General features: G+C 46.6%; 1 protein-coding gene across 1 annotated transcript in view; it reads left to right on the forward strand.

Moving 5' to 3' along the window:
* Nucleotides 1–371: 371 nt before the first annotated feature.
* The window catches only part of CCDC12 (coiled-coil domain containing 12), a 41,716-nt gene continuing 21,364 nt past the window's right edge, over nucleotides 372–20,723 (forward strand). The window contains exon 1 of the mRNA XM_075043607.1: nucleotides 372–662. Coding sequence (XP_074899708.1) covers nucleotides 537–662 — 126 coding nt within the window. The 5' untranslated portion in view covers nucleotides 372–536. The remainder of the gene's footprint in view (nucleotides 663–20,723) is intronic.

The raw sequence follows: 20,723 nt of genomic DNA on the forward strand, positions 1-20,723 counted from the left end.
GGCGGGCAGCTCCGCCCCCCCCCAATCTCCGGGCCCTCCCCCAGGTACGGGGTGGGGGGGGGGGGCGGTGACAGGGCCCCCCCCCCCGATACCGGGTACCTGCTGCTGGAGAGGGGGGGTATCCTCCCCACTCCTCTTTTTGCCTTCCCCCCCCCCGGCAGCCCAAAGGGCTGCCGGGGGGGGGGGGAAGGCAAAAAGAGGAGTGGGAAAGGTAAAATGCCCCCCCCCGCAAATAATTAACCCCCCCGCAATTAAATCAGCCTTGGGAGGGCGGGGGAATAACCCTAGCCGGGTGAAGGAGTAGGATTTGGTGTTATTTTACCCTTTAATTTTTTTTTTTAATTTTTTCTTTTTTTTTTTTTTTTTAATGTCCCCCCCCCCCCTCCGCCCCGCCGACTGCGCCCCCCGGCCGCGCTTTAGCCCATCGATGCGCTCGGCTCTCGATAGAGGGGGGGTGGGGGTGGTGCTGCACCCGTCGCGCATGCGCGCTGCGGGTTGTACGGAGTTAAAAGGAGGAGGGGCGAGAAGGGAGCAAGATGGCGGCGCCCGGTGGTGGTGTGGAGGCGGAGGAGGTGGCGGCGGGCCCGGCCTTGGGGAGGCTGGAGGAGGAGGCGAGGCGGCGGAGGGAGAGGTTAAGGGCCCTGCGGCAGCGCACGCTTCAGGTGGGTGGGGGAATGGCGGTGTTTGGGGTGTCTGGGGTGGCCGGTAGAAGGGCGTGAGGGTCTGGAGTGGGCCTGGGGACGTGGGGAGCTGAGGGCGTCTGGGAGGGGGGGGTCCGCAGGGGGTCTGGGGGTGTTGGGGGGGCCACAGAGGGTCTGGGGATGTGTGTGTGTGTGGGGGGAGCAGAAGGCCTGGAGGAGGGGTTATAGGTGCAGGAGAGATGGGGAGCGGGTGGGTTGGGAGGGACTGGGGGGCTGTGGATGAGGGAGGGGGGTTAGGAGAGGTTGGGGGAGAGGAGTGTGGGGTAGAAGGGCAAGGGGCAGCAGATAGGCCTGGAGATGGAAAAGGAGGCTGGGGGGGGGTCCTGGGGGTAGGTAGGGGTCTAGGGCAGAGAGTAGGGGGTAAAGGGGGAGCTTGGGGGGACTGGGAGGGAGAGGGGGGCCTGAGGGCAGGGAGAGGGTGGTGAGGGTGATGGTGGGGGTTCAGGGGTGCTTGGGGAAGGCTGTGAGGGGTTTGGGGCCACCAGGCTGGTGGGGCTGGGCATAGCGAGGCGTTCAGGTGATGGGGCACTGGGGGCAAGGGGGATGGCTGGCTGGTGTCTGGTGGGGTGGGCAGGAGAGGGGGAAAAGCAGAGAGGAGTGGGGCAGAGGGGGTCCCCTGCTGTGGGGAGGGGGATGTGGGGTAAGAGGGATGCAAGACAAGGCAGGGGTGCAAGCGCAGGAGGAGGGGGCTTGGGGATTTGGGGGATGCCCCGGCGATGGTACTGGGTCTCTTTGGTCCCATCTGCAGAGTCCGTGCTGGCTCTGTAAGACCCTGTGGCCTGTCTGGCCTTGGGCTTCCTCTTGCTTTTCTGTTCTGCCTTTGCCGTGCTGCCCTGGTCTTTGCTAAATGCCCCCCCCCTTGTGCGATTAAGTCTCTTGATTTTTCCACCTTATCTCCCCAAGTTCGTTGTGTATGCATCACACTTGAAATCCAGGCTGTGACCTGGGTTTGGTAGTGAGGATGAAAACAGAGATTCACTCCGGGGTTAATTAACAATATGTTACGTTTCTCTGGTGCTTTCTGGGCCTTAAACTTCTCTTCCATAGAGACGTCGAGACCTGACTGCCTTTAGAGCAGGCTTGAGGATACTGAGGAACCGGTTGTGTTGCCTGATCAAAGCCAGGGCCAAGCGGGTCTGTAAATTGGGATTTTTCTTCTCGGGTATGTGCACTGTGGATGGTGTGGCAGGCTGCTTGCTCAGCCCTGGAGGAATTCACTGTGGTTATTGTAAATCTTGTGTCTCGGAAGGTGCTGCTGCCAGCAAAATATCCGGGATCAATTCTTAGGGAGCTTATCTGAAAAGTTTTGTGATGGGTTGAATCTTCGCCAAAAAACCTCTATTATTTTACCTGGCTGTCCTTGTTGCCCCGACAAATGCTGAGCTCAGAATATTAAAATAGAGTGGTTTTTTATTTTTTTTAATTGAGGGTGAAAGGAGGATGGATTAAACTTGAGAAGCTTGGCAATTAATAACTCGGCAGTGCCTACTGAGGAAGGCGGCTGCGTTCCAGTGTGTCTCGGCATGTCCTGGCATTGCTTAATTGTCCTCTTTTGGGCTAGTAAGTCAGCGCTAGAGCTGCTCCCCTCTGCCATGTCATCCCAAATTTGTTGATCCGGGTTAGTTTGGCCCAGTAATGTGGGAAGATGTCTTGTCCCTCCACTGAAGGACCTTCGCTTGGGGTTATTGATAGGAGCTGTGACTTTGGTGGGCAGGCCAAGCATGTTCTGCTGTGTCTCTTCCCTTGTGATGTTTGTTATTATTGGACAGCTGAGCTTTCTGAAAGGGGAAGGTGGGATACAGCCCTGTGCCCAGCCTTACCAAAAAGAGCTCTTTTCAAAGGAAAAACTCTTTCCTTTCTTTTCTGTCCTGTCTAGCAAATTTAGAGGGAGTAAGATGGAGTGGTTGTGGAGGGTGTAGCACATGGGGTGGTGTTCTCATCTGCTTTACTGCTGTGTTTTTTTTTTTTTTAAATTTTGGGGTGAGGTTTTCTGACTTGGTCCCTGTGAGGACTCAAGCTGTTCTTACTTCTTTCCCATGAGTAGTATCTCATGCTCAGTACCAGTATTGCACCTTTGAGGGTAATGCTCAGTAGCACATGATGGCTCCTGGTAGACCTGTCCTGCTGAGTCTGTCCAAGCCTTTCTAAATCCGGTTTTACTCTTTGCTTTTGCAACATCCTGAGACAGAGTTCTACTGTTTAATGACAAAACTACCTCTTTTTGTTTTAAACCCATTAAATGGAAGTTGCCTTGGGTGCTCTCTCTCACAGCCCTTGTGAGAAACACAAAATAATCGTTCTGTTTTCATGTTTATGGTTTTATAGCGTGCTCGATATCTCTTCCAGATTCAAGCTGTGGTCTGTGAAGCCTATTGTTGTATACAAATCTCTCTGAATCATCTCACTGACTTTCCCTGGTACTTTCCTGAGTGTTGGGATGCCCTTTTGCCGAGAGGGGATCCAGGACTGTGTGCCTGGCTCAGAGTGCGGGGCACTTGTGGGCTTACAGTGCTGGCACACAATTTCCTCTTGCATTTTTTCTTCTATATTCTCACTGGCCATGCAAGCCTGTCTTCAGCTGTCAAAGCTCATCTACTTATTCCAGTCCTGTCAGTCTCAACTGAGACCTTTCTGCAGTGGCAGAGCTCATCAGAAGCCCATTCCCTGTGCATGTGTAGCCAGAATTATTCCACCTGCCCCCCCTGCCATGTGTGTTGCTTTACATCAGGCTCTGAATTTCACCTGTTGTCTCATTGCTCAGTTAGGTGTGATTTTACAACCCTTCTGCCAGCCGTTGTTGGATTTCCTGGTGAGTGATCTCACCTGCAGATGCTGTCATCTAACTAGTCAAGTCTTTCCCAAGTCTTCTGTGGTGCTTGCAACAGCCCAAACCCTGGCAGAGGGTGTGTGGGGGATAGAGAAGAAGAGGGGCCCTGCTGATCCTCACCTGCTGCTGTGAAAAGCCGCTACTGGGGTTTGCAGGAGAGAAGGTGCTGCACTTTCTGCTGCATTTCTCTATGCTTAAGATCCAACAAGGAACCTCCTTCAGTTCAGTGCTGCTCTGCAAATTGCACCATGTGCTCAATTTTCATGGGAAGGTGATGCTCATCTTTTCCCAATCAGGGAGGGAAACGAGTGAGGTAATACCCAGGTGTAACAAACTCAACAGATGATGTTGTGCTTTCTGCTGTGCTTACCTGACCTGTTGCATCACCTTTTACTGATTACCAGCAAATGGGGTTTTTACTCAATAAAAAGTGTGTGTGTGTTTGAGTTCTGGGCATAATTTACATTTGAGAAATGTCAGTCACCACTTGCTTATACAGATATTTTAAATAGTATGCAGGCTGATGTTGGATTCCTAATATCAACGTATGGCCTTGGCATCAGCAGAATTTGCAATGTAGAGAATCGGGTATGGTATCAAAGAGGCCATTTCCCTCCTAAAGTTAAATAAAATTGTCTTTCAGCAGCAAGCAATCAAATTGTGGACTGACTTGTTGGCATACTGAATATTGCTTCCTGTTCTGGGAAGAAAAATAGTTTTGAATTGTGTAACTGTAATCTTGGTTTGCAAGCTTTCCTCTCTCCCCCCTCCCTCCCCCCTGAAAAAAAAATCAAAATATCTTGCAGCAGTTGCTTACTAAGCTTACAAGCCCTGAGGGCTGTGGCACAGCCTGCTCTGTCGTGGCTGGAGAGCTAAAGGGCTGCTCGCCTTTGAATTGCCAGTGTGTAGCTGAAATGTCCAAACCCCATCTTTCAGTCTGACCTGCTAAGGCTGTGCTTGGTGCTTCTGAGCAACAAGGGCATCAGGTTATTATTTGAGACTGTTTTTATGTCCTTGGGACAGGTCTGATGTGTGCAGGTTCAACCAGGATGGGTAGCAGAGCCTTTTCTTGCTTTGTATGAGCGTTGTTACTGTTAGTGAGTCCTGCAAATGGAAAGATCATGTCTCCCTCCTTTATACCCCCCAAAAAATTTTAAACCAAGGAAAGTGAATCCCCCAAAACACCCACAGTATCCTGTTATCTAGAAGCCATTGGAGAGCCAAGTGAAGACGTGGTGGGAACAGCCTTGAAGGTAAGCTTTCTGCTGTGCTGGAGGAGAGGAAACGCACAGGGAAGTACTGTAGTCTTTAACAGGGCTGTGCACATTTTCTGCCAGCTTATGACATTTAGAAAAAGTCTTTCTAAAGCTGGTCACTTATATAACTGGCACTTAGCTCATGTTTTCACTGCCATGTTCAATTAACAGGAAAACCCCACCAAGTTTTTGCAGGGAGCCTTGTGAAAGGTCACGCAGTGACGTAGGTCTTTTCAAGTTCAAACTCATGTTTTTTTCTTTTTTAAATAGCAAACTAGGTTCCAGCTTCTGAGGTCCTGCAGCAGGGGAGAGCAGGGACAGCCTTTTCCTAAATACACTGTACCATGTATTGCAGACCTCTCCTAAAGGAAGGAGTTTGTGGGGTTAAGAGCTGAAGAACAGGATTCTTCATATGGCTTTTATTTTTCAAATGACTGAGTACGGGCAGTAAAAACTGCATGAGTGTTGAATGGATCCATAACACTCTCGTTGCCCAAGGCTCGTTGTGCTGATGCTAATGATGGTGCTGAGGCTTTATCCTTACAGTATCGCCCCGATTATCTGCTATGTCTTTTTTTTTTCCTTCCCTAATGGCTGAAAATCAGATTAAAATGTTCTGTTTGCATTTCTCAGGAAGACTCTTTTTTTTTTAGCTGAAGAAAAACTTTTGCCCAGTTTAAGCTTTAGCTTAGCATGATTGTATTTAGTGTCTTTAGTTTAACTGTTCCTGACTGTCACCTAACTATACGTTTTGAAGTGAAATGGGAGAGCAAGGTCTCCTGAATCTGCTTAAAGCTACCTGGCTGGAGGTGACTCCATGTTTGCACACACTGAGGTCCTGCAAACGCTTGCTGGAGCAAGCTGGAGCAGTTTGACCAGCAGTGAGATATGCAAAACTATGGGTGTTTTCAGGATGGAAACCTTATGGGCTGAGTTTCAATAGCACTTTGCAATTTTCTGGATTAAAAAATGAGTGCAGCGGCATGGCGCTTCCCATGAAAAGCTGAAAGCACTTGTACCACCTTGACTAAAAAGTTGTTGTGCTATAGATCGGACTGAAGCTTTTTGGGGAGCTTTGCTTAATGGAGGGTTCAGTCCAGAATGCTGTTTGGAGCAGAAAGCAAGTCCTTGTCCTAGATAAGAAGTCACGAGATAGCTCTGTTGATCACTGCTGGCCAGTCTAAGGGAAGCTGTTGTCCCTGCCTATCTGAAAACTCAAATTCTGTTGCACGTCCTCTCCTTCATACACAAGAAGCCGTATTTCCACAACCACAGCTTTCTGCTGAGCAAGTTGATAATTAACTGTAGTTACTTGTATTTATGAAATACTTGTCTGTAGGTTGCCCTTGAAACCGGTTCTCTGATGCATTCACATTTGCCTGGTCTGGAGTTAGACGAAGTCTTTGCTTGGGTGCAGCATGCACTGAAGTTTACCTTCGAACTCTGTTAAAATCACTATGTAGTGTCAGTTCTTCCAGCAGGCATGTCCTGCGATGTGTCTGTAAGCACCTTGTAAATTGGAGCTTGCATCTTAAAAATATTGAGGTCTCTGCAAAGCTAAGCTGATTTGGGGATCCATCTGTGATGAGGAAAACTGTGCTGGTAAAAAAGGGTGGGAAAGGGGAAGGTCACAGGCCCTTTAGTTGGTTTAGGTATCTCAATATAGTGTGTGTGTCATCCACAAATGCTTTTGGCTTAGGGAGGAATTTTTTTTTAGTTAAAAATGTGTACGTATATTTAGTAAAGGATTTGATAGGTTTTTCCTCTGGCTAGCACCAGAGAAGCAAAGAAGTAGTGAAATAAAGAAGCACGTACATTATCTTTCTTGCAAGGAGCTAAGTACTTTTCCCACAGCTACTTATTTTTAGCAATAGATATCCGAGTAGAGGAACTGTTGTCTCGGACGCTGCTTGTAACCTGGGTCTGCTCCTTTGATCCAGCTGTTGAAATAATCTTGTGTGTAGCTGCTATTGAAATGAGAGGAAGTACTTCATGGCTGCCAGTGGTATGACAGGGCTGTTGCATGTTGCTGCTGGGTTAATTTGGACAACAGGAGAGAAGAGGGCGTTCAGAGGAAACTTCCCAAATTCGGCTTTGTGAGACTGCGAGCAGAGAGGTTTAAGGCGTGCTGGGCCAGGCTGTCATACGCTGAATGCAGTTAAAGTGTTGAGAGGAACTTTGGATCCACCTCTGTCCTTTCCCTGCCAGTTTCTAGGGTTTCAGGGTGATTCCCCCCCCGTTTCTAAAATACAGCTTGTGGCCCCTGTAAAGACGAAGAGGCAGCAAAGTCCACCACGTGCAGGGAGGATTTGGATGGTGGTAGGTTGGAGATGGAAGGGCAGCCAGCAGTGCTGGGCTCATTTAGTAGAGCAGCTCTGTGCTAGGAAGACGGGTGTAGCAATCCTTTTCTGTCCCGTTTGGCTCATGGATGGGCTGTTGTGTCCTGTCTGAGGCTCAGCAGTTCAGGAAGGATGGGCCAGCATGCTTGAAGTGACAAGGAGACATGGCAGACTGGGAAAGGATGACCAGTGGGGAGAGATGTAAAGCAAATTGGACTGACTAAATGGAAGGGAGAGAAGCTTGTGGTGCAGTATGGGCATGATAAGGACCAGAAGTCCTCAATGCCAGTCCCGTTTGAGCCCTGATATCCTTTCATCTCCAGCATGGCCAGCACCTCCCTGTCCCTCACCCACCACACGTGCTTCTGAACTCTCAGGGCAGCTCCTGGGATGTTTGGGATGCTGTTCCTTAGGCCAAGGCTAGTACAAGCAGATGCTTCGGGCAGAACCAGCTTGACTTAGACCGTCTCTTTCATACTGCTTTTTGCCATCACCAGCAGGCACCGTTGCCACCTTGTCAGACTGCCAGCGGAGCAGCCCTGCAGAAGTTGGCACTTGGAGGCAAAATCTCTGAAAAGAGCATGCAGGATGTTTTCCTTTTTTTAGTATGAAACTACTGTGATCTAATAAACTTTGGGAGCCCCATGTGTATCTGGTAACTGGAGGGTTAACTTCCCTAGGAGAAACCAGCAGAAAGTTCATAAGATCTGATTTTCCTGATGCTCATTAATCTTGACTTACTTTTGCATCACCATGGTAAGGGACAGAGGGTTTTTACATAATTTTTCTCTTTTCATCTGTACCCATAAAAAAAGATTAAGCACTCCTTTTGAACCCAAACTAGACAGTGCTAAAACCTTGTCTCCTTTAATCTACTGCTCAGTAGTCCCAGCTGTGCTGTCTAGGTTGCCTTTTTGCTGGAGCTTTTAAATGGACTCCATGGAAATAACTGCCACGAAGCCTCTTTTCATCCGTCGCTGACAGCACGCTCGTGCTGAATGAGTAGGAGCTCCAAAAGTTAATGCAGAGCCAGAGGGATGAGTTGTGGTAGTGACAGGAGATGTGGATGGTGTGTAAGCTCTCCGTTGGGGAAATCTTATTTAGCCTTCAAATGGATAAACTTGTCTCTATAACTACTTGTACTTTAGGTTATTTAAATTGTGGGCAGCTTTTTATTTTTTAACAAAGAAACCCTGTTTTCCCAAGGAGGGAAGGCTGGTGGGATTGTCTCTCCTCCCTAGCTGCTGGCCCCTACAAGCTTCAGGAAAAGAGGTTGGATATAGAAGGAGGTTTTATTTTTTTTGCCACCCTACTGAAAGATTCAGTGTGAGCTCAGCTCTTACCATCTATCAGGAAACTGATTAGGGAGATTTGTTGTGAAGTTTAACTGTGGAAAATGTTTTGGTTGGAGCTCCTGCTTTATTAAACCTTGAAGAACATACCCAGGAGTCAAATCCATAGGAAGGCAGGCCTGAACCTACAACAATTCCTGCAGGAATTTCACTTGGCATCTCCTATTGAAGGAAACGCGTGATGGTTTTTACTGGGAAGGCAACATCAGCATGGTCCTGAGCTCTTTGGCTTTGTAAATTGTGGTAAAATTCAAGATGTTTGTTGAACAAGAACAATGTAGTTAAAGGTCAGTTTGAAGATTTTCCACCTGTGTGTGTGATTCCCTTTCAGATTCTGTTTTTGAAGCTTTTCCTTTATTCAGATTTGGTTGTATTTCCTTTGACAACTCACAGCATCTTTTTTTTTTTAAACGAGGGCTCCACATTTGTTTTCCTGATGTCCTTAGTTCCATGAATACAGCAAATGCAAATCATCCTGCTCCTCAGATCGTGTAGTGTAAAGCAGGAACATTTCAAGGGTAATGTATTTTCATCTGGAAGAAAGTAATTTGAAATACAAATGCCGACAGGGAAAAGTAGTGTATATGTGAACTTTCAGACACACTCCTTAAGCTGCAAATGTGGTGCAGAAATGGGGATCCAAAGCTGATCTAAGCAGCAAACGCATTCCTGAGTGGATTTAGGTGAGCTGCAAAGGACATCGTTAATAAACAAAAATCAAGTGACCTTTAGTAGCTTGAACTTGGGAGGCAGTGAAGGGCAGCAAAGTGCTTGAAGGCGTAGTCCAGGCTGGTGGTGAAGACTATGTGAATCGTCTAAGGCTGAAGATTGTTTTCCAAAAATTAGGGACAAGCTGAAATAAGAAAATCTACTCTGTAAATATCCAGATTTCACCCGTTTCTGGCAGCTAACACAGATTGTTTGAGCTTATGCAGCTTGTCCTGTGTCTCTTGGAACGTAGATGGCTTTGTGCCTGAAATGTGGCAGCTTCAGGTTATTCCCATCGCTTCATGTGAAAAAAAGCACAGAGGTAAACAACAGGAATGCTTGTGTGGGTCTGTGGAGAAACTGGTCTTTGGCCCTGGGTTATATCCTCACCTGTGCTGTAAAAATCCAGGTTGCTTGGGACTGCTGGGGATTTTGTGCCAGGGTAAGCATCGGTGGCACCGAAAAGAGGCAAAAAGTGGATTCCTTGTTTCTGCTTGCTCAGGCTCTCTGTCAGATCCTCTTTAGGAGAGCTGTCCAAAAATATTTAGTTGTACCTAGGTGTAAAAAATGAGAGAATAATAAATAAACCAATGACATCTCTGCTTTGAAATACTGTGAAACTGGCATGGCGAAGTATAAAGCTGCTTAATAAGCATCCTTTGTCTAGTGTTTGAATTTCCAAGGGAGTAGAGCAGATGGTTGTGCTGTTGGCTTCTGTGGAAATGCTTGTTGAAGGCATGTATTTCAGTATTATCCATATAATATAACTGTGTGTATATATATATGAGTTCCTGCATTCAGATTCCACCTTCTCCTTCCTTGTAGCCTTCCCTCAGTTTCTTCACTTGTAAGGTGGGTGGTGTAGTACTTTTTCTGTAACTTAGAGAGGAACGCTTGTATGGAAAAAAATCCTTGCTGTGGAAGTAGTATTTAGCATTTACAATCATAGACAGTCTTACTGTGCAGGCATGCTCTGGATGTGCAGGCTTGCTTTTTCCTTTTGCACTCGGCTTTGCCACTATTAAATTCTGGGACAGTGTTTGATTGCTGTAGCTAAATAACAGGATCCAATACTAGGTAATTTCCCAGTAAAAGGCCTAGGTATTCCTCTCTTTTTATAACAGAATATCTGGTGGCTCAGGGGGATGCTGCTCATTTTCCAGAAGTATCCATCAGCAAAACCAAGGTGGAAATCATCGTGCGGGAGGTGGGGGAGATGCTGGAGCGGCATGGCTCAGCCCCTGCTTGGCTGCTGTGCTGATGTGCAGGCTCACCTGAGCTGGGGAGATGTCTTTCTCCGCACCGAGCCCTCGTAATGCAATAATCTTAACAAGCATAATAGCTGCATAGCTGATTCTCTCCTGCTCTCTTGGCCAAAAAGCCTCGAACGAGGCAAAAAAGCAGGAGCCTTCCCTCCGAGGCTGTACGACCTTTAGTTGTGTTTGTGCGGGGAGGAAGGGTCTCACACCTGCTCCTTTGCTTTGCGTCCCTGCTCCGGCACTTTCGTGGCTGTGTCGTGCATCATGTCGGAAAAAATGGCTTTGGCCGCAGCCCAACCTTTTGTTTAACATTGCTTTCGCTTTGCAGCCAGATCGCCTCCCTGCTCCTCCATGCCTGCTTGTGCTGGCAAGAGAGGTAGGAGGGGGAGGAAGGCCATGGTGCTGCTCGTTTCCTTTGCAAGCGTAGCTCTGCGTCGTGTTTTCCTGCCGTCGCTGTGGATGAGGAACCTTTCTGTCTGTTTTCCTGGCTGTCCTGAAGAATTGGTTAATCTGCAAAGGCCGGTGGGCTCCGACCGAAGCAACTGAACCATCTCTCTGGCGGAAGACCAGTGTGTGGCCCTGCAGCTTGGCTCGCTGCTGTCCTCGGATGTGTGTTTTCTGCTTAGTTTTTATTTTGGTGGAGCAAGGCAGCCTTGTGTTCTTGAAAGCAAAGTACCAAGCGGCTGAGAAAACAGTTGCTGTGGAAACAGAGCCTAGTAAAGTTATTACAGCGAGAATAAAATGCACACTTAGGGCTACAAAGGCTTCATTTCTATTCGAGCTTTATTAGGAAAGTAATAAACTATCGCAGCGGTGCTCAGATGGCTGGAGATGGAAGCCTGCAGACAAAATGATTGTGCTTCCACCAGCGACATACAAATAGATGCGCAGTGGGTGGCCAGGAGTGGTTGGTCATTTAACCTTGGGAAATGTTCCTTGAGGCGCTTCTCTATGATGCCACCCCAAGAACGTTGTTGTCTTTGAGACAAGAGGGTTTTCCAGAGCTGTGTTGGTGTACCCCAGGGTCTGGGGTGATGGGGTTCGGGCATCCCTGGAGTGATGTGGCTTGCGTGTCCCTGGAGCGATGGGGAAGATGGGGTCAACGGGGCTTGGGTGTTAATTCACATCAGGAGTTTGCTGGAGATCTCGGCTGTTTTTTGGTGCCTGCAGCAAGGTCCTTGGCCAGGCAGGCTCCGGCGTTGTGTTGCTTGATTGGTATCCGCAGGGAAAACTGTCGATACTAAAACCTGAAAAGCAATATATTCTTGAACACTCATTTTGTTTGTCTTGCGGCCAGTGTGAAATATGGTTTTGTTTTGTTTTGTTTTTTTCTTAAACTCTGAAAACCTTTTGTGACTGTGTGGTTAGGAGAGGCTGGGAAATAAAGTCTGGGAGTAGAGGAGTGCCAATATATAATTACTTAAAAGGGTGCTGTACACAACACAAAGGTGGGAAGTAAAAGCTTGCAGGTGAATAGTGTTTTGTCTGTGCATAGCTGCTGACAGTCCTGTGAAATAAGGAGCTATGCTTGTTTTTGTAGGAAGGTGGGTCTATTTCTCTTCAAGGATGTGCAGAGTTGGTGGTTATAGTCAAGACTCAAATTCGTGTCTGCTTATTCAGAGCTCCTTGCCATAATCACTGGAAACAGTGACAGTCACAGCTGTCTCCTTCATGCACTATTTGACAGGTTTTATGCAAGGGAGCCAAATAAATACAAGTATTTTGCTTTGACTGTAGTTCCCAAGATGCTGCCATGCAGACTGGCAATGCTACTGGGGAAGAAAGTGGCCTGGCTTTTGCTGCTGTCTCTGCCCTCCCTCCGGTAAGCTGAGGTTAAAACAAACTGAGTCAGGTTAAAACTAACCCAGCAGGAAAAAGGAAACGCTTGGTTTCTGCCTGCTTTGATTCCTGGATCTGGTTCACAGGGAGATCTTGCGAACAGGAGGGGTGGGGAGGAGGACGGACGGACCTTTGTTTAAACGCTGGCTTTTGTGCATTTGTGAAACTGTGGCTGTAGGCTGGAGCTTAACAACCTTTTACAGCCGTCCAAGTGGATCCTACTGTGGCCGCATCCTGCCTGTAGCTGCCTGTTCTGGCATGCGTTTGACCCTGCCGTGAACTGGTTCAGGAAGCTAACTGACTTTTATTTTTATTTTTTCCCCTTTTGTTTGGTTGGTTTGGTTTAATTTTTGTGGGAGGGTAAGTCCTTGAAGCGGTTTCCCATGGGGCGAGGTAAGCGCTGGTGATGGGAAGGTGTGGCTGGTGGGGATGGACGGAGGATGGGGATGCAGGGGGGCTCTGGCATGGCCACCTTGGATGGGACAGGGGACAGGCTGTAGGATGGCAGTGCCAGAGAGGCCAACCTGAAAGGCTTCTCACTGAGCCAGGGCTGGGGCTGACAGGTTGGGAAGCTAGGTGAGATATATTTATTTTTAAGCCTGTGACAGCCAGTGCCTAGGTATAAATAATGGAGTGTGGTGGGATTATTTTGACTAACAACACATAGAGCTGGCACAGAGGCATCTGGGATAATTGATTTAATGAATTTGAAAGGCACTCGAGACAGGTTTTCCAGCAAGTGCTCTCTGCAGTGCAGTGCTCCTGCTCATCCTTGGGAGATGCTGGACTCCCCCAAACTTGTTTTTTTTCAGTGCATCCGCCTGCATTGCTCTGACATGGCTCTGGACCCCCAGCTCTCGAGGGACGGCCGGTCTTGCCATCGGTTGCAGATGGATAAAGAGCAGCACAGAGGCTGACAACCTGCTATGAGTCTGTCAGGGATCTGCAGAGCTGCCGAGACCTGGGGAAGCTGGGGGAGTCCCTCCTGTTCTGAAACCAGCAGCAATTAGTAATAGTGACACAAAAGCTTTTCAATCTCAGACTTTTGCCTCTCCGAAAGACAGCGGTGAGAGAATGACATAATTGATCTCGTCGGCAAAATGCATCAAGTGTTGTGTGGTTGGGATTACTCAGCACAGTTGTAGAGCAGATGGATGGGTAAAACATTTTGTTCCACACGATTTGAGTGTTAATCAGGCTGTGCTTGGTTTTGGGAATCCCTGTGTGCTCATTCCCTCCTGCAGTCTCACACTTTGATACAGGTGGAAGAGGAGCCTTTCTCCATTCCCATCTAACTTCTGGTCGGTTGTGGCTGTGCGAGGAATTTGGAGACAAGGCTGGCAAAAGCTGCATTTTTCCCTTTTTTTGAGGGAACGTGCAGGACTTTTTTCCCTCTGACCCAAAACAATGTTATTCTCCTTCCTGCCTTAGAGCTGTTGCAGAGAGGTGGAAAGAAGACACAACTACAGGAAAACTTGCTCATTGGGGCTGCAGTGTACATCCTTGTGGATATACCTGAGCTCATCCCACTCCATGCAGTGAGGCACTGCTGCTTCTCTTACCGATGGGGACATCACCGTGTGAGCATTCAGACCACGATGCTCTTCCCTGGAGGCACCTGCCGCATTTTTCCCTGCGGTGCTGGGGAATTCAGGCAGTTTCCCAATGAGACAAGTAGTTGAGGTTCTTGCTGACCTCTTGTTGAAGAGCCCTTAATGTTCTGTCCCGTTAGCCGTCTGCTTCGTTTTGCCCATTTTCCACGTCGGGTACTTCTGCTAAATTTCCATGCTGTTTGCTTGGGGCCATATTCGCTGCTGGCTCCATCTGAATTGTTGGTGTGCTGCTACTATACTGCAGGGGTTTCGGCATCTCATGTGATGTCTAAATGAACAATTAAACATTCATAAAGGTTGTTATAATAATAATATAATTAAAAAAGAGACACAAATATAGGGGACCACTTGTATTTTGTGCTTTTTGAAAAAAAGAATGCAAAGCTTGGCTTTTGAGTACTTTATACCATCATCTGTATGTTTTGATCTCTTTGCAAAAGTGAGTATTATGCTGTTCTGCTGTAGAACAAGCCTGAAGGAGGTCAGGACTTGGGGTCCTAGCACTGTGCAGAGACCTTGGTTATTGCCCGGTTCAATGAGCTAAAGAGACAAAGTTTGAGTGAAAATATTTGTTGCCTATCAAAACAAAATGGGTCCCTGAACTGAGTTTTCAACCCAATCTTGAAATGTTAGCTGAGGCTCAGCAGATGCTTTGCGGTGGCTGTAGGTGGCTCGGCACTGCCCCTCTCCTGCCATCAGAAGGAGAGAAATAGTTTTGTGTGGGAAATTGCGTGGCCAGCAGGACTAGGGCAGCGATCGTCTCCCTGTACTCGGTACTGGTGAGGCTGCACCTTGAATACTGTGTTCGGTTTTGGGCCCCTCAAAGACATTGAGGTGCTGGAGCGTGTCCAGAGAAGGGCAACGAAGCTGTTGAAGGGTCTAGAGCACAAGTCCTGTGAGGAGCGGCTGAGGGAACTGGGGTTGTTTATTCTGGAGAAAAGGAGGCTGAGGGGAGACCTTATTGCTCTCTACAACTACCAGAAAGGAGGTTCTAGTGAGGTGGGTGTCCATCTCTTCTCCCAAGTAACAAGTGATAGGATGACAGAAAATGGCCTCAACTTGTGCCCAGGGAGGTTTAGAGTGGAGATGAGGAAAAACTTCTTCACTGAAAGGGCTGTCAAGCACTGGAACAGGCTGCCCAGGGAAGGGATTGAGTCACCATCCCTGGGGGTATATTTAAAAGACGGGTAGATGTGGTGCTTAGGGACATGGTTTAGTGGTGGATCTGGCAGTGTTAGGTTAACGGTTGGACTGGATGATCCTAAAGGTCTTTTCCAACCTAAATGATTCTATGATCCACCACAGCCCAGTGGAGGATTGTGGCATATGGAGAAGGAAGGGTTCAAAGGAGGCTTTGTGTCTATTTCTGCAAGGAGCTATTTTGTTTTTCAATTAAGCATTTTATTCTTGGCCAGTTTGTGTGTCTTGAGAGTCCCTGTTGGCTGTGACCTTGTGTGAATCACAGAAAAGAGAAACTGCAGTTATTAATGCTGTGTCTCCCTGCAATGCCCAATTGCTTCGATGCTGGACTGTAAATACCTGGGTTGCACTGTTTATGAAATTGAGTTATTTGCCAAGCCTGTGTGTTCATTTAGCCTCACAGCATCCCTCTTGGGTGGCTTTGAACCATCCCAATTTCACAGATGGGGAAATTAAAATCTCGTTGCTGAAATAATGTGTGTTGTAAAAAGCCTGAATGAATGGTGGTCTGTTGCTGGGCCATCCTCTTGCTACACGAACATAAGGTTGCTGTTGGTTATAGAGGAATTTTCTTTTCAAGTTTAGTTCTCTCATAGGGTCCAAGCAAATAATTTATAATACTAATGAAGATGGGATGGTCCTGGTGATCTCCATCAGTATACAAGTTTCCCCAGCATCCTTCTGCCTGGGAGAACAAGGTTGAATGCAAAAAAAGCAAAGGAAAATCCATGGCAGGGTAGCTTGGGAGCAGTGGCCGTGTTGCTGCATCGCTGGCTGGCGTTGCTTTTCAACGGCCTTTTTTGTTTAATTTATGAAGAGGAAAAAGACCTCCAGAAAATAGGTTAATCATCAGCTCCAAAAATGCAGAGTTAGGTTTGTCTTGCGCCCAAGTGGCACCACTTAATTAGCGCGTGCAAAGCTGTGATTTACATTTGTGAAACTCTCAGTAGTTGGTCTAACTTTTTTTTTAAATAAATATGGGATTGGGAGGATTCATGTGTGGAGCTTCTTGGCTGCAGCAAACCTTTAACCTTTCAACAAGGTCTTGGTGTGTAAACACAAACCTGGTTGTAGTCTTTTCTTGTTCCCCCCCTGCCCCCCCTTTTTTTTTTCTTCCTTGGAGAAATGAAACTGGCCATGTGTAGCATTTGGTTTTGTTTCTGCTTTTATTCGAGAGTAACAGAAGTGACACATTAATGCACTGAAATGCCTCTAAAATCCAACCAAGCTAGCCTGGCCCTCTCTTCCCTCCCATCCCAGAGGAGAACAAGAAGATATCTGGAACAGTGTCCCTGTCTGCAGTGGTGGCTTCTTGGCTTGAATATGACTAACAGGTGGCTTTTTTAAAGTTTTTTGTTGTTTTTTTCCTGGATGGTAGAGAAGAATAATGTGACTTAGTGAAGATGTGATGGGGGTTAAAACAGGCACACCGTTTCTCTGGCACAAACAGAATTAATTCTCAAGTTAAAACCCCTTTTTTGGTAGAGATTCAGCTGATTCCTGAGTGTTGTGTCCTGTAAATCAACAGCTTTTATTAGAGGATGGGATGACTCTTGCAAGCACATTAACCTGTCAGATTCAAATAAAGAAGTTTTGTCATTGGTAGAACAAGCTGTAATGGTCTGCTCTGCCTGCTGCCAGCACTGCTTTTTCAGAAGGGCTGGCTGTATCTTCTCAAACGTGTCAGTGCTTTGAACGCAGCCTACAAAACCTGTAAAACTTTCCATTGCTGATACCGGTACTTGTATTAGTGGGTGTTTGGGAGTGATGCTTTTTCCTGCCCATCTTCAAACACATTTGCCCTGCCACTTCAAGGATGGATGGTCCTCCTGCATCTTTGCAGACTGGGAGTTAAGTAGTCCCTAATGGGCATTTGCTCCATTTAAGGCAGTGGGTCTGGCTGTGCAGATTTCCTTTGGGGAAACGATGTTAGACTTAGACCTCAGAAAAGCACCACTTTATCTCTCAAATGTTAATTATCGGATGCTTTCGCAAATTGGCAGCTCCATCCATTCTCCCTCAATGTGCAAGCCTTTCTCTGCCAGCGCGGTGGGGCTCCCGGCTGCCTCCCACCGATGGGTTGCAGCCTTATTTCTCAGCAGCGTGCCATGTCTCGCCAGCCAGGGCTGTGGCTTGACTGCGGAGGGTGAGTTCACACGAAGGAAAGCCTCACATTAGCATTTTGCATTAATAGGGAGGATTACGGGAGATGCTTGGCACGGGGATTGGGAGACGGCTCGTCATTCACACCAGATTTGAGGGCGGTGGCAGAGCATGTCTAATAACCACCTAATGCAGGCAATGCCAATGTAGGCGCATGTCCATCGTTAACAAAATTGGTAACGATGTTGGAGCAGCATCTTGTGCTGATGTGAATGGCACTGACCTGATTGGATCGGTGTAGTGAGAAATCCTGGGGTGAGGATGGAGGATGAAAAGTACTCTTAAACCTATTCAGAGCCCAGAGAAGAATGGTAAGAATTGGTCCAAAATGGGTGATGCCAAGGAAGTTTGGTGTGAAATGGTGTTCTTTGGTAGCCTGTCATGCAAAACTATTAGAGGGAACTGGTAGCCTATGTGTGCGCAGGGGTTCAGACAGCTTCCCCCAATGCTCTTGTTCTACATAGCTTAGATTTTGCTTTGACAATGTCCTACATGGAAAGGAGTTAGTGACATTTCTACTGTATTGGGATGGAGAAGCTTATTCATGGCTTTTCTAGCTCTTCATTGCCTGAAAAAGTGTTTTGGCTTTGAAATGTCTTGTTCTTCCCGCTCAGAAATGCCTACTTCTTCCCCCTCAAGCTTTCTCCATCTAATTGAAGCTTATGTGTTTTCACATATGCTGTCTCTTCAATAAAAAGTTTGTAGTTCTGATCTCGGGGGAATATTTGTGTCACTAATTTCACCAGGTGACAGCAACTTGCTGCTAGAAACATTCCCCAGTCTTTGCTGTTTAACAGAGGTGTTTGCGACACAAACATGCAGGTTCTGAAATCGTGATAATAGATATATTTAAACCTGCAAACCACAGCCACTTAGGGGTTATTTTGAGTTATTTGAAGGGAAGAAATATTTTTGCTTGTTTACTATATAAAAAAAAGGGTCTTAAATATCTTTCCTTTTGGAAATGTGAGGGGTTTTTTTTTGGAGGCATGGACATAAACCAAGGTGTTTAATTTTCAGAGGCAGTTTTTGTTCCTTGTGTTTGTTTCTTATGGGAAGTCACGCTGTTAGGGCTCTGATTTAACCATTTCCATAGTAACCAGCTATGACTGAACCAGGATTAGGACTTCAATAAGGAATAAGCAGCAGGGACACAGAAGCTCCGGCTCTTAAAAATCATGTTTTTATACAATTACCTCAAGGGTTGCTATGAGCAAATGGATTCCAAACAGCTTTTGAAAAATATCAGTGGATCTCGGGTACTGAGTATACTTTAATGACGTTTTTATGTTCAGAACTTTTTGCTGTAAAATTTTATTATGAGATCCTTTTTTAGACTACTTGGAGAATTGAAACTCTATTGGTTTTAAAACATGCTTTATTGCTAATAAAAACCTTCAGCTACTCGGTGACATTTCATGACTTAGCTTTTTGCATTCTGGCATTAAATGTCTTGAAGGAGTAGTGAGGTGGAAGCAGGGCTGCACAGCGGTGCCTTGCCAGACTTCAAGGACATCTAAGCTTAAATCTTGGCCAAGCGGGAAGCAAAAAGTGCTCGTACGTGCCATGCTCGGACCAAGGCACTGTAACTTCGTCCTCACCTCGGAGCTGACCTGACCGCCGCGTATGCTTCAGTACAAAGAAATACCAAGGAAAATGGTGAACGTAACCACCAAACAAGATGAATGCTCGTTACCTGGATGAAGTTGTCCACTTGTGTCATGCAGAAAATCAGACTGTATGACCTGGCAGCTTCCCAATTGTCAGAGATATGAGGACGGGCTGTCGTATGGGCTGCTTTTCTTGCTGATTCCGATGCTAGCAGTTTGCCTTGCACGGGCACCCTAGGGCTGGCTCGCGGCAGCCAGTAAGTGGGAATAGGAGCAGCTACAGCTCAGCTGGCAGCGAATAGCTCGAGAGATCAAACTTGCTTTGTTCCAGCACTGACCTCTTTTTAACTCCTCAAAAAGAGACAGTTATTTGTGCCAAAGAAGCACTTGACTGGTAACGTGACCATCCTCTAAGCCTTAAATGAAAGATAAGGAGATCTTTAGTATTCTGGTCAATCCCCAGGGAAAATAAGTCAGTATTAGTTCCCGGGAAGAGGAGAAGCTGTTGGGTCATTTTGTTGACTTTTAAGGGTTGCCAGGGGATGGCTAGCTGTGGCTCAGTTGCATTTAATATGGGCACATAGGGCCAGCTAAAGCCTGGGGTATTTGGAAGAGCAGCTCTGCTAAAGCTGGGGAGGAATGGAAATGTGAGTTGGAAGATTTAGGCAGATATCAAAACTTGGCTATTTGGTTATTGTAACTTTGGGTAAAGGCCAACCCTGATTAGAGGGCGAAGAAGTTCTTCAGGCAGAAATTTTTAAAGGACGGTGGAGAAAAGAGAAGGACACAAATATAAGCATCAGTTTATGAAGTGTATTAGGGAAGGAGTTAGGTGACACACTTGTGTCATATGGGAATGATGAGCTGCTTTCCAGCCCAACGGTGATGAGAGAATATTAGATATCTAGCAAAAACACTTAAAATCAGCAGTTGTAGGTAATTTGCACCTAGGAATCCTAAAATAATCAGCTGAAGAGATTGTTAGCCTGCTGTGTTTTGATTTAAATCTTTTCTGAATACTGGATAAATTCCAAAGGACTGGAAAAGTGCTAATAAAACACCACTATTTAAAAATAAAGGCAAGAGAGGTAACTTGGGTGAAGCCAGTTTGACTGCTGTTGGTGTTGAGCAGAATGATGAAAAGCCTGATTTGTGATTCTTTTAACTAAGAATGAGCAAAAGGGAATGTCTTTTTTTTTTGTCATGTAAATTTGATTTAGTGAAGGGTTAGTATTGCACAATGCACTGGTTAAAAATTACATCTCTGAAATGGCTAACTGATAGCTTAATAGCTGTCAATGAGGAATCATCATCTGGCAGAAGTGTTGCTTTTTGCGGTCTCTGCACCCAGTATTTCCATTAGTCATTTGGAAATATGTATAAATTTTCTGCTGGCTTGATGACAGCTGACTCAAAGTCTGAAGGCTGGTGAGGTCCGAGTAGTGATTGTCATCTGTTTTTATTAAGTATGAGCCCTTCTGAGCAAAGACGGGTTGCAGGGTGTGCGGATGTGTGCTCTGTACATCTGTGTGGGGAAAATACAGGGTTTATCCATAAAATGGGTTTATCTCTGGGAAACCAGTGGCATTTAGAAGGATGCTGGTTCTTGGACTTGTGTGTCAGGTGAGGGATGGGGTCCCCTCTGTGTTGCCCTGGTTCACATGGTCCAGTGTGGGCATTTGGAAGCATCTTAAAAAGGCAGTGATGGGGTGGGGGTAGGAAGAACATGCCACGTTAACGTGGTGGTTTATCAAAAAGATTTGATAAGTGTCCTCAATCGTAGGGCACAAGTGTTTGCACCCTTTAAACATATCGAGTACAAAATGCTCTTTGGAAGTGAGTGACGGCAGGAACCA

This window comes from Buteo buteo, chromosome 2 (genome assembly GCF_964188355.1).
Source record: "Buteo buteo chromosome 2, bButBut1.hap1.1, whole genome shotgun sequence".
In the NCBI taxonomy this organism is placed as follows: Eukaryota; Metazoa; Chordata; class Aves; order Accipitriformes; family Accipitridae; genus Buteo; species Buteo buteo.